Raw genomic sequence first — 17,737 nt, 5'->3', positions numbered from 1 at the left:
CTAGTTGCGGCGAGCAGAGGCTACTCTTTGTTGTGGTGCGTGGGCTTCTCACTGCGGTGGCTTCTCTTGTTGCGGAGCATGGGCTCTAGGTGCACAGGCTTCAAGAGTTGTGGCATGTGGGCTGAGTAGTTGTGGCTCGCGGGCTCTAGAGTGCAGGATCAGTAGTTGTGGCACATGGGCTTAATTGCTCTGCGGCATGTGGGATCTTCCCGGACCAGAGCTCGAACCTGTATCCCCTGCATTGGCAGGCGGGTTCTCAACAACTGCATCATCAGGGAAGCCCCCAATTCTTTCTTTTTTTAAAAATTTTGTTGAAGTATAGTTGATTTACAATGTTGTGTTAATTTCTGCTGTACAGCAAAGTGACTCAGTTACACATATATATTTTTTCCATATTCTTTTCCATTATGGTTTATCACAGGATATTGAATATGTTCCTTGTGCTATACAGTAGGATCAATTCTTTCTTGAACCCACTCCAGTCTTGCTTGTACCACTTCACTGGACCTGCTCTACTCAAGTTCTCCAAAGACCTTGTCATGGTATATACACAGTTCATTCTTTTCATACCTTACCTAGCAACACTTCACAACTGGATCACCTACCTGCTTAAACATTTTCTTCACGTGGCTTCCAGAACACCATGCTCTTTTAGTTTTCCTCCTGCTTCTGTCCCCTCCTCACTCTCCTTTGCTGGGCCTTCTTCTCCCTGACATCTTTGAATGTTGAAGTCCCCCATGGCTCAGGCCTTGGAACTCTTCCTTCCCATCTACACTCACTCTCTTGGTGACCTCATACAGTCTTCTAGTTTGAACAATTGCCATATACTGACCTCTCCCAACTTCTCCAGCCCAGACCTCTATCCTAAATGCCAGACCTCTATCCTAAATGCCAGACCTGTATATTCAACTACCGTTGTGACATCTCCCCTTGAAGGGCACCTAAAGTTTAACAGTCCTGATCTGATCTCTTTAAACTCACTCCTCCAGGAGTCTTCCCATCTAAGTTAAGGGCAACTCATCTTTCAGTTACCAGACAGAAACCTTGAAGTAATCCTTATCTCTTCTTTCTATCATGCCCCACCCACATCTGTCAGCAAATTTGGTTTGCTCTATCTTCAAATTATAATAGAATTCGTCCACTGCTACCATCTAATCCAAGCCACTTCCATCTCTCCTGGACTTTTATAATAACCTACAAAAACTAGTTTCTCTGCTTTTTCATTTGCTCCCTTCAGACTGTCCTCAACACAGCAGTCACAATGATCTCAGATCATCACTCCTCTGCTTAAAATCCTCCAATGGCTTCTCTTGTACTCCTACTAAAAAACCCCATTCACTAAAATGCCCTACAAGCCCCAACAGGACCTGCGTCACCACCTTTCATTTCGCCTGGTCCACTCCCTCTGCCTCCTTGTGTTCCTCCAACAGCCAGCCATGCTCTGACCTCAGGACTTTTGCACTTGCTAAAACCTCTGGCTTGGACAATCTTCCCCCCGATATTTAAATCTCTCACCTTCTTCACCTACTCAAGTGTTACCTTCTCACTAAGGCCTCCTTGGCCTCTAAAATTCACCCCCCTCAAGCCCATCCCAACACTGTCACTCTTTCCAGCTTTATTTTGCTCCATAGCATTTTAAAAAACATGGTCCTGGGCTTCCCTGGTGGCGCAGTGGTTAAGAATCCACCTGCCAATGCAGGGGACATGGGTTCGAGCCCTGGTCCGGGAAGATCCCACACAGAGCAACTAAGCCCATGCGCCACAACTACTGAGCTTGCGCTGTAGAGCCCGCGAGCCACAACTACTGAGCCCACCTGCCACAACTACTGAAGCCTGTGCGCCTAGAGCCCGTGCTCTGCAACAAGAGAGACCACTGCAGTGAGAAGCCCGAGCACCGCAACAAAGAGTAGCCCCTGCTCGCCGCAGCTAGAGAGTCTGCGCACAGCAACAAAGACCCAACGCAGCCAAAAATAAATAAATAAATCAAAAAAAAAAAAAAAACCACATGGTCCTGTGATTACTTAAAAGTCTGACGTGCGTAACACTCTCTAACACCTTTTACTTATTTTATTATCTCATTCTCTCTACCCCTCAAATGCAAGCTCCACAAGGGCAGGGATTTTTGCACCTAGAACAGTGCCCAGCACATAGTTAAGTGCTTAGTAAATTTTTTTTTAAACATCTTTATTGGAGTATAATTGCTTTACAATGGTGTGTTAGTTTCTGCTTTATAACAAAGTGAATCGGCTATACATATACATATATCCCCATATTTCTTCCCTCTTGCATCTCCCTCCCTCCCACCCTCCCTATCCCACCCCTCTAGGTGGTCACAGAGCACCGAGCTGATCTCCCTGTGCTATGCGGCTGCTTCCCACTAGCTATTTTACATTTGGTAGTGTATATAAGCCCATGCCACTCTCTCACTTCGCCCCAGCTTACCCTTCCCCCTCCCTGTGTCCTCAAGTCCATTCTCTACATCTGCGTCTTTATTCCTGTCCTGCCCCTAGGTTCTTCATAACCATTTTTTTTTTTTAGATTCCATATATGTGTGTTAGCATACAGTATTTTTCTCTTTCTGACTTTGGTAAATATTTTTTAAAATAAATGAATGACTGGTAGCTACTATCCCCCTCTTTTTCTTTTTCTTTTCTTTTTTAAAATTTAGTCTCTTAAATATGAGCTGCTCAGTGTTCAAGGCACTTAGGAAACAATGGTAACAGGGTCAGATTTCAGAGGATGCAACTGTCCCCCTGCTTCTCATAGCAAACAGCTTTCTGGGTCGTAAAGAGGAAATTCTAGATTATAAAAAGGGTTTTTTCTTATGATGTCTGCAGCAACTAGTACACATTAAATACCCAAGTTCTAAATAGGACCTGAAATAATCCTTATGCAAACTCTGTGTCAGTATCTGATTTTCTCTCACGGAGCTTCAAAAATAAAATCATTATTTTTGGATAACTGGGTCCTTACCTGAGGAAAATTGCATCTATTTCATGGTTTTAAGACAGGAAGCTGAGATGACTCTGCAGGTCATACTCAGATTTTTAAAATTTAACTCGTCAAAAACTCTCCTTACAAATACTGTTTGGATTAGGATAAAGAAAATGGTGTAAGTTATTGAATGAATATTTTTGTAGAAAGTAGAACTAAGGGATTTATTTAACAGTCAATATTGGAATAACATCTAACACCTCTAGATTTTTGTAAACCAAGTTTAGATTTGTAGCCCGGGATCGTTCAGAGGGGCTGGAGCAAAAGAGCTTTGACTAAACACAGGAACAAAGTGGATCCAGGGATTAGAAGCACTCCAGGGAATTCCCTGGCGGTCCAGTGGTTAGGACACCGTGCTTCCACTGCAGGGGGTCAGGGTTCGATCCCTGGTCGGGAAGCTAAAATCCCACAAGCCGTGCAGTGCGGCCAAAAAAAATAAAAATAAAATTTAAAAAAAACAACAACAACAAAAAAATTAAAATTAAAGAAGTACTCCAGAGACTACCCAGTGATTTGCTTCTTGAATGGAGGCGCCTTCTCAAAATACAGCAGACTTCTCAAAATACAGCAGACTTCCATATCATATCTATAAGCATTATCATTTCTTACCCTTGGAAAGCTTTAAATGCTACCTTTTGCTAGTATGAAACCTGAGAGCATGATGCCTATTATTACTGGCAGTCTTTTTCTACCCCATTGCATTGTATTCTGTAAGTAATAATGAACTCCTAGAATTTCAAGCACAGGCTGTTAGGAATGGGAAGTAAAGAGCATATTTGTGAGGCTGTGAAAAAGACAGTGGGTGTCACTTGCTACCCATGTGAGGAGGGTGAAGGGGAAGGAAAAATCAGAGACATTCTGAGGTTTCAAGCCTGGATGATTGGGAAGGTGGAGACACTCACAAAATCTAGGAAGACAAGAGATGCCACTGTTTGGAGGGAGGAAAAGGGAGCACATGAGACAATCTTGATGCTCCTCACTTGCACTCTCCAGCACGGGCCCTTTAAATCCATCTGTGCTGAAAGGGATGAGAAGTCTGTCCACTGCTTGGTACCATATGACACACTTGGTGACTTTCCAGTTACTGTGGCTGCCTAGCAAATTACCACAAAATATAGCAGCATAAAAACAACTATGCAATATGCTCACAGATTCTGTGAGTCAGGAATTCAGACAGGGCACAGCAGGGACAGCTTATTTCTGCTCCACGATGTCTGAGGTCTCAGCTGGAAGACTTGAGGGCTGGAGGCTGGAAGCATCTGAAGGCTAGTTTATTCACATGTCTGCAGATGGAGGCTGGCGTCTGCTTGGGGCCTCCTTTCCTCTCCCCAGGGGCCTCTCCACCTGGTCTCTCCACATGGGCTAATTTGGGCCCTCATAGCCATGGTAGCTGGCTTCCCCAGGGCAAGTGTCCGAAGCCTAGCTCCTGAAAAAAAGGATATAGAAGCTGTATCCTTTTCATAACCTACCCTGGAAAGTCACAGAGCATCACTTCTGCGGGCCTCTTTTGGTCGGAGCAGTCATAAGCTCCCACCTAGATTCAAGGGACGGGAACAAAGGCCCCCACCTCTTAGTGGGAGGAGTGTCAGTGTCACAATGTTAAAAGAGCACGTGGGGTGACATCAGTGAAAGTGGAGGAATAAGGAACATCAAAAGTCCTTCCCTCCAAAAAAGCAACGAAGAGACTGGCAAAAACTGTCAGAATCAACTTTTTCAAAATTCTGGAAAATAAGTAAAAGCTTACAGCAGCCCAGGGGAATGCTTAATCAAGGCAAAAACAGCTGAATCTCGGTAAAGACAGAGAGCTTGGTGGTGTTTTAACTCATCTTGGTCCCATCCCTGCTCCCCAGCTCAGGGGTAGCCTAGACAATAACAGCCTGTATTTCTGGAACGGGTAAGAGTGCCAGAGGGAGCAGAAAAATGGACCTCATTTGCCAAGAACTGTGGTTGTTTGTTTTGAGCTGTGTATTAGCTCAAGCTGCGGGCACAAAATACCACAGGCTGGTTGTTTGAAACAGCAGAAGTTTACTTTCTCACAGTTCTGGAGGCTGGGAAGTCCAAGATCAAGGTTCTGGCCGATTCAGTTTTTGGTGAGCGCTCTCTGGTGTCTCTTCCTCCTCCTGTGAGGACCTCAAACCCATCGGATTAGGGCCCCACCCTGATGACTTGCTTTAACCTTAACTATCTCCTGAAGGTCCTATCTCCAAGTAGAGTCACACTGGAGGTCAGGACTTCAACATATGAATCTGAGAGGGGCCGGGGAGGGGGTGGGCGAGCCCTAGAAACACAATTCAGTCCATAACCATCTGCCTGGTGGTTCCTTGGAGGACTGGCTCAAAGCGTTTACCTTTATCTTGCCAAACTAAGAATTCTGCCAGTGTTGAGGCAGCTGCCCAGGGGCATTTGTCAAAAAATGTTTAAAAGCAATGTATTAGTCACAGCTACCGGGAGCACTGGATAACAAATGGGACAAACGACAGACTAACCAAAAAGCTTGAGAGGAAAGAGTGGAGAATGAGATGCTTCGGCAAATAAAGGCTTTGAAAAGCTCTGACATATTCCTGGTGTTACGGGTTGAATTGTGTCTCCCCAAAAAGATTTGTTGAAGTCCTAATCTCCAATAGCTCAGAATGTGACCTTATCTGGAAATAGAATTGTTGCAGATGCAGTTGGTTAAGATGAGGTCATGCTGGAGTAAGGTAGGCCCCTAATCCAATACTACTGGTGTGCTTGTAAGACAGCATGTGAAGACACAGACACACAGGGAGAATGCCATGTGAGATGGAGATGGAGATTAGAGTAATACATCTGCACGCCAAGCACTGCTAAGGGTTGTCAGCTGTCATGAGAAGCTAGGAGGCAAGGGACAGATTCTCCTTTGGTGCTTCCAGAAGGAACCAGCTCTGCTGACACCTTCATTTCAGATTTTTGGCATCCAGAACTGCGAGAGAATAAATTTCTATTGCTTTAAGCCACCCAATTTGTGGTACTTTGCAGCCCTAGGAAACTAATACAACAGGTAAATATTAAAAGAAAATATAAATATGTTTGTTGTTTGTCACTCCTTTTTTTTCCTCCTATCTGGTTTAGAAGACAACTGCATAAAGAAATAATTATAAATCTATGTTGATAGGCACACAATAAAGATGTAATTTGTGACAACAACATAAGTGTGGGGGGGATGGAGTTACATATGAGCCAAGTTTTATATCCTATTAAAATTAAGGTAGTAATAATTAGAGCTGGATTGGTATAAACTAAGATGTTAATTATAACCCCCAGAGAAACCACTAGGAAAATAACTCAAGAATATAGTGTAAAAGAAACAACAAGCAAACTAAAACAGCATACTAGAAAATACCTATTTAACACAAAAGAAGTCAGTAATGGAAGACTGAGGAACAAAAAAGATATAAGAAATATAGAAATCAATTTTGAAGTATATAATGCAGTATTGTTGACTATAATCACAATGTTGTGCATTAGATCTCCAGAACTTATTCATCTTCTAGTTACAAGTTTGTACCCAATAGCAAAATGACAGAAGTAGGTCCTTATCAGTAATTATGTGAAATGTGGTGGATTAATCTTCAATTAAAAGGCAGAGGGGCTTCCCTGGTGGCGCAGTGGTTGAGAATCTGCTTGCCAATGCAGGGGACACAGGTTCGAGTCCTGGTCTGGGAAGATCCCACATGCCGTGGAGCAACTAGGCCCGTGAGCCACAACTACTGAGCCTGCGCATCTGGATCCTGTGCTCCGCAACAAGAGAGGCCGTGATAGTGAGAGGCCCGCACACCGCGATGAAGAGTGGCCCCTGCTTGCCGCAACTAGAGAAAGCCCTCGCACAGAAACAAAGACCCAACACAGCCAAAAATAAATAATTAATTAATTAATTAATTTAAAAAATAATAATAATAAAAAATAAAAGGCAGAGACTGACAGAATGGATTTTTAAAACATAATCCGCTATACACTGTCTCCATGAAACGTATTTTCAATTTAAAGGTAAAAATAGGTTGAAAATAAAAAAATGAAAAAAGATATGCCATGTAAACAGTAACCAAAACAGGGCTGGAGTGGTCATATTAACATTAGGCAAAATAGACTTTTAAGACAGAAACTGTTACAAGACACAAAAAGTTTATTCATGAAAATGTTAAAGGTCCAATCCATCAAGAAGATATGACAATTATAGACATATATACACCTAAAACAAAGCACCAAAGTAAATGAAGCAAAAGCAGACAAGAATTAAAGAGAGAAATAGTTCAACAATAATAGATTGAGAATTCAGTACCCCACATTTAACAATGGAAAAAACAACTAGACAGAAGACTCAATACTATAAACCAACTACACCTAGTGAACATCTACAGAGCACTCCACCTAACAGCAGAATACAATGTTCTTCTCCATGGCATAGAGGACATTCTCCAGGACAGACCATATGTTAGGCCACAAAACAGGTCTCAAAAAATTTTTAAAGATCAAAATCATACAAAGTATGTTCTCCAAGTACAATGGAATGAAATTAGAAACCAATAACAGAAGGAAATTTAGAAAATTCACAAATATGTGGAAACTCAACAACACACTCTTAAACAACCAATTGGTCAAAGAAGAAATCACAAAGAAACTAGAAAATACTTCAAGATGAATGAAAATGAAAACACAAGATACCAAAATCTACAGGATGCAGTGAAAGCAGTACTCAGAGGGAAATTCACAGCTATAAATGACCATATTTAAAAAAATAAGAAAGATCTCAAAGCAATAACCTAACCACCCACCTTAAGGAACTAGAAAAAGAGCAAACTAAACCCAACACAAGCAGAAGGAAGGAAATAATGAAGATTAGAGACAAATAAAATACAGAACCTTAAGGAACTAGAAAAAGAAGAGCAAACTAAACCCAACACAAGCTGAAGGACAGAAATAATGAAGATTAGAGACAAGTAAAATAGAGAAGAAAAAAACCCAAACGTTGCTTCTTTGAAAAGATCCACAAAATTGATAAATCTTTAGTTAGACCTCATATTGTCTCAACTTAAACTAATCTTACTTTTGTTCCCACCACTCCACTGAGACTGCATTTGTCCAATCCAAGGGCCACTGCTATTCTCAAATGACTTGAATTCTTACCAGCACTTGACACATTTGAGCACCCCCTTCTTCATTTGGCTCTCATGCTTCTCTCCTGATTTTCCTTCCTCCAGGCCCAATCCTTTTCCATCTCCTTTGCTGGCTTCTCTCCTTAGCTTGATCTCTAACGTTGGAGCCTAAGGGCTCTGTCTAGGCTTTCTATCAACAGTCTCTTCTTATGTGCCCACATCCCACGGCTTCTAATAGCATCTCCAGGCCAATGAACTCACAAATCTGATCTCCAGCTGGGGCAAGACCCTCAGCTCTAGACTTAAATTCAACTGCTTGTTGGTCACGTTTACACTGGCCTTTCACACTTTACGTGCTATGTCAGTGGCACCACCCATCCAACTACTCAAGCTAAAAGTCTAGAAGTTATCCTTCCAAATCCAATCAATAAACAAGTGCTATCATTGTCACCTCTAAAACATACTCTGAATGTGTCCACTTCCATATATTTCCACTTCTGCCACCCGAAGCCAAGCCACCACCATCCTTTACCTTTATTACTGCAATAGCCTTCTATCTTCAATGTAGCAAACTGTCTCTCTGAAGCACCATTTTATTCATGAACTGGAGATGTTATAAACCTAAAAACATGTCCCAGACACCCTAACATGTAGAGTTCTGGGTTAGAATCAGATACTGCCAGTTAAAAGCACTAGCACAATATCTGTAAAGAAAAGCAAGACAGAGGCAATCTTCCTATTGGTATTGCTGTTGGAGAGCGAGGTCACAGAGTACCAGGGCTTGGAGGAAGTTGTAAGGGTTAATTTGGTATTCCAGTATCTGGCCAGCTTTGTGGATATGAGGAGCAGTGTCAGTGGTGGCAGGATTCCTGAACTCTGGATTCAACTACTGTGGGAGCCCTTCAGCTCCGTAGTCCAGCAGTAGCCCCCCACTACTACTACTCCAGTCCTTCCCATTGATTTTGTAAATATCTCGCTTTTTGTTTTAAATCCCTCTCTGAATAAAATACCTAAAGCGGTTTCTGCCTTGGCATTCAACCCTGATATATCTAACTGGTTTTCCTGCATCCACTCTTGCCCACCTACAATCCATTCTCCATCCAACAGAGAATTCCCTGAAAAATGTAAATCACATCACGCCATCTTCCATTTAAAATTCTCCAGTGGCTTCCCACCACACCCAGAAAACAACCCAAACTCCTTACTGTGGTACCAAGCCCTAACGATCTGGCTCTGCCCACCTCTCTGATGGCATCCAGCCACTGGCCTTCTCTCAATTCCTGGAATAGGCCAAGCTTTGCCCTAGATCTTTACTACATGCTCTTCCATCTTCATGGAATGCTCTTCCTTCTAGTTTCTCAAATATCTAGTCTTTCATGTTCAGATTAGATGTCACCTTCTTAGCATCCCCTTTGTAAAAAGCCACTCTACCCTAGTTTCTCTGCAGAGCACTTACTGGTGTCTAATTTTTTGTTGCTGTTTATTATTGACTGCTCCCTCCAAAAATGGATGTACCATGAGAGTAGGGAGGGACTTTGTCCCCGTTATAGCATACTGTAGATGCTTGATAAATATTTGCATGAATGACTTAGGTAAAATCTGCAAGCAGAGTGAATTTTACTTCTGTTAGATAGAGTTACTCCAATGTTTCAACAAAAACTACAAATTATTCTTAAATATTAAGTTGAGGATAACAGCAGTTTACCATCTAGGCTTGGGTGCTGGGAATTACAAATTCTTTTGGCACACATTACATTCAACTTTGTACTCCAATGGGTTTTTTTTTAAACCCCAAAACAAGTCCATTTTAACACTGCAGCTGGAAAAACCAGCTATCCAAAAATCACTGATTTTTTTTAAAATGTGACTTAGGGAACAAGGGGGGGAAAGAGAAATATTAGTGGGTAGATTTCATTCAGGATTACTGCCATTTTTTCAAAACTACTCTGACTTTTGCAATATCATGTTATGGTGTTTTTTGTTTGTTTTTTTTTTTGGCTGCACTGAGTCTTTGTTGCTGCATGCGGGCTTTCTCTAGTTGCAGCGAGTGGGGCTACTCTTCGTTGCGGTGCGCGGGCTTCTCATTGCGGTGGCTTCTCTTGTTGTGGAGCACGGGCTCTAGGAACACAGGCTTCGGTGGTTGTGGCATGGGGGCTCAGTAGCTGTGGCGCACGGGCTTAGTTGCTCCGCGGCATGTGGGATCTTCCTGGAGCAGGGCTCGAACCCGTGTCCCCTGCACTGGCAGGAAGATTCTTAACCACTGCGCCACCGGAGAAGCCCCATGTTATGGTTTTTAAGAATAAATATACTCATTTTCCTCTCTTAATGCTACCTCCTAGCTCCCATCTGCTGTGTGTGGGGAGGCCTCACACTTGCTAGTCTCTAGAGAAACAGCACCATCTGCTGGGCAAAGGCTGCTGTGCACCTGTCTTGGTGATAAACGCTGGGCTCTCAACTTCTTGTGCCACCATAAACTGGACACCCGTTAGGCTTAGCAACTCAAGCCAGCCTTGCAGAAGGCCAAACAGGAAGCCCTGCTACCCCAGAAGTGCTGATAAGATTAGAGACTCCTGAGGCTTCTCTTCTAAGAAACCAACCTGGGTTTTGACCCAAGATTGGAAATCAGTGCCCCTGAGGGAAAGAGCACAACTAAGGCAGATCTGGATTAACAAATAGGAATAAAAAGAGCCACAACTTTAAGAGGCCTTTGTCCCCTGCATTCTCTGTGGACAAGATGCTGAGAAAATTTAGTAACTTTGTCTGTTTCTGGAAATTGCAGAGGTGAGAATTTTTTCCCCTTTCCCTTACTAAGGCTCATGATTTGATCTGGACTCACCTCCTAGCTCACTACCCACTCTCTAGGCATTTTCCCCTTCCTCATGACCAGCCTACTTTATGACTCAAGTTCTTCCTAAGATCCTTTTCCATCACGTTAATTATGAATGCGTTTCCTAAGACCTCAGAAATATTCCACTCACCTTCTTTTTCCCTTCCTTCACACCCCACTCTGAGAAACTGAATCTGATATTACAACTTTCCCTTAATTTTTTAATCTATTTCCATCTTCAGCTACTCAGTATAAACTACACAGTTTTTCTGGTACCCTTTTTATCATGGATAGTAAATGTCTCTTGCTGTAGACTGAATGTTAGTGTCCCCCCAAGGTGATGTATGGGTGGTGGGGCCTTTTGGGGGCCATGAATGGGATTAGTGTCCATATAAGAGAGGCCCAAGAACGCTGCTTTACCCCTTCTGCCATGTGAGGTTACTGCGAAAAAGACAGCCATGTGTGAGGAAACAGGCTCTCACCAGACACTGAATTTGCCAGCACCTTGATCTCGGACTTCCCGGCCTCCAGGACTGTGAAAAATAAAGTTTTGTTGTTTGTAACCCACCCAGTGTCTGAAATTCTGTTACAGCAGCCTTGATGGACTAAGATACTTCTCCAGCTCAATTCTCTGCTGGCCAGATACTGAGCATCCTCCTTTTCCTTTAATTCCTTTCTCATCTAGTCCCCGGTGCATAATTTTCTTTCTTTCCTTCCTTAATTTTCCAACTGTTCATTTACTATCATCAAGAGACCCCTTTTCTTTCGCCTTCTCGTAAACTTTTTCAGAAACTATATGAAGTTCATCCTTTAATTACCATTTGTGGCTTTCCCATCGCTTACAAATTACTCCCATTTCTAAGATTTACTTAAATTCATTCCCCTTTCACTACTCTTCTATATCTTTATAGTCCTTAGATTTCTTAATTAGCTACTAGAAGATAAAAACTGTCAACATAAAATCTTTTATATTCCTTGTCCTCTCATATTTGCAAGGCTACTTCCTTTTCCTTATTCAAAGCATCCCCAAAATTATTCCTCCAGGATTCATTAGTTTTTCTTGATTAATTAGGAGAATAATTGCCTCCTTCAAGCATTATCTTATATACCTCAAATATAAGATTCTCAAAAATCTAAGAAATCTACTCATATCTTGAATGTTTACTATCCAAATGAAATAATAACCACTAAGGTTAGCCATATATGTATATGTAACTCAAATGATAGTCAGTGATTTTCTACTGGCATTCCATTAAAACACACACATGCATATTCACACATATCACAAACACACACAAGATTAAGGCAAAAAACTAAACTAAAATTCTTATTTGTCCAATCTCTCTTCAGTTTCTCTTCTGCTTATGGCAGTAAGCAAACCTACATAAAACTGACTGAAGGAACTTCCCTGGTGAAGCAGTGGTTAAGAATCTGCCTGCCAACGCAGGGGACACAGGTTCAATCCCTGGCCTGGGAAGATCCCACATGCCACAGAGCAACTAAGCCCGTGCGCCACAACTACTGAGCCTGCGCTCTAGAGCCCTCGAGCCACAACTACTGAGCCCGCGAGCCACAACTACTGAAGCCCACGTGCTGCAACAAGAGAGGCCACCGCAATGTGAAGCCTGCACACCGCAACAAAGAGTAGACCCCGCTCGCTGCAACTAGAGAAAGCCCACGTGCAGCAACAAAGACCCAACACAGCCAAAAATAAATAAATATAATTAATAAATTTATTTTAAAAAACACAACTGAGTAAAGAAGAAAACGTTTTTATTAATTACCACATGAAATTGACATGACATCCTATTAGGCTGAACTAGGATAAATAACGCTGTTATAAATTTACATTTCTCACATCCATTTCAGAAGAAAATATTAGATATTAGGGCTCTTCTAGGTCGTATGGACAAATTTCAGCAAACCTTTTGTTTTTTGATACTAAACAGCAATTAACATATGTTCTCAAATTGTGCTAAGAAGTAGTTAGCAAGGTTAACTCTGAAATCTATGATAACTGTCAGGATTAGGACTGTTTTGTTAAACATTAGGAAGCACATTTCTATTTTAGCTGTTACGTTAGTGCATCTTTTTCACTGGTAAGGCAACTGCTTGCTGCGGGTACCACAATGATTAGCAAGTTTCTTAAGTAACAGATATATGACTAATCAAGACTCAAATGAGTTTCCTTTCCCAACTTTGCTCTCTTTCGGAGCAGAAACAAATAGCTTTGTCATTTGTAAATAGGGAGGTTAATAGCTTGAAATTCAGTTGCTGTAATCTTCTAACTCACAATTTAAAAGGGGAGTAGATTATTACTAGGAATGTCTTTGAAATACTTCTAGTTTTTAAAATAACCAGGCTTCTGAGTAACTTCTCAAACCTACCTTTCTATTTTGGTACATGACTTGATAAACATAACACATTTGACCTGTATAGTAGTAATTTCTTCTATCAACTATATTTCGCCCTCAATAATGGTTATAGAGTTGTGGTTTCAAACAATTTCTACATATAAAGCATCATCTTTAAATAAGTTTCCTTTTCACTGAACTGAGATTCTTTTTCCCACTTACGTGCTTGTGAAAGGTAATTTGAACATACACACACTTACATACCTTATGTATGTGTATATATGTATTTTTTAAGTAAGTTACTTTTACCATTAGAATAAAACTAGACTACAGGGAAAACTCTGTGAAGACAGTTTGGTCTTCCTTAGAACTCCTCCTCTAGGTTGAGGAAGGCAGGTACAGTTCACTGAAGGACGTGATGAGGCTGAAGTAAGTCTTCTCATCATCTGTTAACCCCGCATTGCCAGGTCTCACCACCACAGCTACATGCACGTCAGCTTCCTCAGCAGCGCTGGCCTCTGCGAAAATCCAAATATGTGTCAGAAATGGCAGAATATGATGTTTGGGATTTGCTTCAAAATAGTCAGAGGGATGTGGGAATGTAAGAAATAAGTCTGGTCCAGATTTGATAACTGTTGAAGCTAAAAGACAAGCACAGGGGGTGGACTTATTATTCTTTTATATAATTTTTAATTTTTCCATAAAAATTTTTTTCAAATGCGTAACTAACTGTACTGACAGACTAGGAGGGCAGTGTGTCCTAGACTTCTAAGCTTTATTAAGTACTTACGAATGCACAAAGACAGAGCCATGTACACAGCTTTCTTCCATTCCCTCCCATCAGTCCTACAGAGAACTGAGCTGTTTCCCAAACGACAGGCTGTCAGGAATAATACCAATTAAGTAGATATGGGACAAATGGAATCCCAGGATCTAACCAGGCTGAAATACCTACTCTCACACCTGGAGCCCAAACATGTCACAAACCTTGGCTAGACTGCCCATCTTTTTTGCCTGGCAAATTCCTACTCTTCAAAATTCAGCTCAAATATTCTATCTTCTAGAGCTACTACCAGCTGTATTAGAGCATCCTATGTGCTCCACTAACACCCTGTATTTAGTCCTATCAAGACAATATGATTTGACACGTTATTACCTGTTGTCTCTCTCCTCCTTGGACTAAGAGTGTTTTAAGATCAGAGATTGCATGGAAGTAAAAACAGGACTAGTCAAATGAAACTAAGTAAGCTATGTATATAGAGGGGATATCTCTAATATGTCTTGGGTTACGTACCCCTCCTCATTTTGTGTCCATCTGAAAGATAATAGCTAATACCTTATATTAATTTAGCACCTACTATGTGCCAGGTACTATTCTAGGACCAGAGATATGTGAACAAAACAAAGTTCCTGCTTTCCTGGAACTTCCATTCCCATCTAAATCTTCACAACAACCCTGAGGTCGTTAGCATTACTATCTCCATTCTACAGACACAGAAACTGAGAGCGAGCAAGTGGTAGAGCTGAAATTTGAAATCGTGTGTCAGACTCTGTGGTCTGTGCTCTAGAACGAGGGTCAGCAAATTATGGCCCACCGCCTGCTTTTGTAAACATGGTCTTATTGGAACACAGTCACACACACTCACTTATGTGCTATCTGTGGCTGCTTTTGCATTACAAGGACCAGAGTTGAATAGTTACTATCTGGCCCTTTACAGCAGTGGTCCCCAACATTTTTGGCACCAGGGACTGATTTCATGGACAACAATTTTTCCACGGACCGGGGTAGTGGCGGGGGGACGGTTCAGGCGGTAATGGGAGCGATGGGGGGCGGTAGATGACGCTTCGCTCGCTCGCCCACCGCTCGCCTCCTGCTGTGCGGCCCGCCTCCTAACAGGGGGTTGGGGACCCCTGCCTTACCGAACAATTTTGCCAACTCCTGCTCTAGAGCATTGCTGCTCTGAGTGTAGTCCCTGGACCAGCAGTGTGGAAATCACGTGGAAGCTTGTTACAAATACAGAATGTCAGGTTCCCCAATGTGCAACTACTGAATTAGGACCTGCAATTTAACAAATGACTTCTCTGCACAGAGAGTAAGTTTTGATCAGAAACTTCAAGGAAGGAAAACTGGCAAGAGGGGAGGAACTGTAGGCAGACATAAAGTATATGTGCAAACAGTAGGAGAATGGACACAGGACACAGGTCTGTGGTCACAGAGATGGGGCATACTTGGGCAGATAGAGCAAAACTGGGGAAGAATCTGAAACACATTCTTTGCAATTCAGACCTGGTGTAATAAGAAACCCCAGTAGTTTCTCAACCTGTGGAAAACAGCCAGAGCAACGGAATGCATTAATTAAAGGGCAGCAGTACTAAGAAAGAGTAAATGGGGCAGAGCTGTCTCTTCCACCTACCCACCTCCTATGAAAGGACTGTCACCTCCCAGAGCAAAAACAGTGCTCCACAATCCCCTCCTCAGGCAAATTCTGCAGATGCCATTCACTCCAGCAGCAAAGGCACTGCCTTCCACGCACCCCAAGTTCCCGGCCTGGCTGCCTCAAGCACAGTCCTCTGGACCAGCAACCCAGGATCTCAACCAAGTTGAGTCATCACGATCCATGTGGGACTTACTAGTTAGTGACCGTTCCACATTCAGCCTCTTACCAAGATCACCACGGGGCAAGTTTTTGTCCTTAAGCATCTATTTGCTCTTTTCATATATTATTGAGACACTTATCTAATAATACTTGTTGACTTCAAACCCTGGACCTCTTTTTTCTTTTCCTCCAAAGGGAAAAAGTCTTTCAGTTCTATCTTTTATATTTGAGTATTATTTGGGATATCAACTTAGTCTTCCACTCTGCCTTGGCAATGGAAGTCTGGACACGTGCTACTAAAACACAGCATCAGAGACAACAGAAAAGAGCAAAGCAGGCAGCCAGGTGCCTGGCCCTGTCCCAGCTACAGGTGAGCCCAGGTCTGGCCCTACTGCCCAAGCAGGAGTGGGGCTGGCAGAAGATGAGGGGCAGGAATAAAACCTCCTTGCAGAGGACTCAAGGGAGAGACAACTTGGAGATTACCTCTAGTCTCTAAAGAGAATAGGAATAATTTCTGGGACTGCAACCTAAGGATATGGCTTAAGTGAAAAGAGAAAGACTTGAAATTATAGATGTACTATGATGGCAACTAGAAAAAAAAATGTGGCTAAAGACAAGAATATGAAGAAACTGTAAGTGGTCTTCGGGCAGGGGTTACAATTATTAGCGGTAACCAAAAAGCAGGGAATAAGGTGAGGGTCTGGGGATCACAGGCTGAATCATGCATTCAATCCCAGAATGCTTGGGACAGGCTGACTTTGTGGGGAGCTCCAGCCACAAAGCAGGTCTCTAATTCTAAGCCTGCAGACACTCACCGTTCAAAATGCTAGCGGAGGGGCTTCCCTGGTGGCACAGTGGTTGAGAATCCGCCTGCCGATGTAGGGGACACGGGTTCGAGCCCTGGTCTGGGAAGATCCCACATGCCGCGGAGCAACTAGGCCCATGCGCCACAACTACTGAGCCGCGCATCTGGAGCCTGTGCTCCGCAACAAGAGAGGCCGTGACAGTGAGAGGCCCGCGCACCGCGATGAAGAGTGGCCCCCGCTCGCCGCAACTAGAGAAAGCCCTCGCACAGAAACGAAGACCCAACACAGCCAAAAATAAATTAAATAAATAAATAAATAAATTTATAAAAAAAAAAATGCTAGCGGAGTTAAATATAGGGCAAACCATGGATTTTCATCTCCAACAGCCCTGTTTATGTGAATGATTAAAGAAAAGCAATTCACAGGTTAAACCAGCTAAACTCACCAGAAAGAGGCCTATTTCCTTTGCATAAGGAGCAAAACAAAGCAAAAGGTCTTCAAATTACCATTCCTCACACCTTTATCTACACAGATAGTAAAGCGACCTCCCCAGCCCACCACTCAAAGCCCCAAAAAGCCATTCAAGGAAGAGGGTAAAATGTAGCTTTGAATCAGTAAGTGGTTTATACACAGAAATACGACAGGCAAACATTTACAGTACGCTGACAGTTCAAGGCAGAGGCCAGGTGAAATGGCTGCTGGTACATAGGTGTAGCCTGGCCAGCTGGTTACACAGTGAACCTTGAAGCTGTGTGTCCACGCATCTGTCTCTCACCTTCAGTGCAGTTAGACACGCAAATGCAAAGCTTTCCAGGATGCAGAAAAATAAGATGACAGTTTGTAGAACCCTTGCACTTTGAGGCTGACCCAAACCAGGACGTGCAGCAGGGGCAGGTCCCCGCTAAATCTACTGAGCTTTCAAAACTCAAAACAACAAATGGCTGTGATTTGCTACCATCTCCCTAGATCAAAAATTCCAGTCTAGATTCACCGAGGATTGAAACTTAACAAAGATATTAGCGGTTACTGAATGTCAACTGTACGTCAG

At 42.6% G+C, this 17,737-nt stretch overlaps 1 protein-coding gene across 2 annotated transcripts in view; it reads right to left on the bottom strand.

Moving 5' to 3' along the window:
• Window positions 1–12,720: 12,720 nt before the first annotated feature.
• Window positions 12,721–17,737, bottom strand: part of ENOPH1 (enolase-phosphatase 1) — a 35,634-nt gene continuing 30,617 nt past the window's right edge. For both annotated transcript variants that reach the window (XM_061192424.1, XM_061192425.1), the window contains exon 6: window positions 12,721–13,804. In XM_061192424.1, the coding sequence (XP_061048407.1) occupies window positions 13,665–13,804 (140 nt within the window). In that variant the 3' untranslated portion in view covers window positions 12,721–13,664. The remainder of the gene's footprint in view (window positions 13,805–17,737) is intronic.

The sequence above is a fragment of the Eubalaena glacialis genome, chromosome 5, assembly GCF_028564815.1.
Source record: "Eubalaena glacialis isolate mEubGla1 chromosome 5, mEubGla1.1.hap2.+ XY, whole genome shotgun sequence".
NCBI classification, from domain to species: domain Eukaryota; kingdom Metazoa; phylum Chordata; class Mammalia; order Artiodactyla; family Balaenidae; genus Eubalaena; species Eubalaena glacialis.
This window is presented reverse-complemented; position numbering and strand designations above follow the sequence as displayed.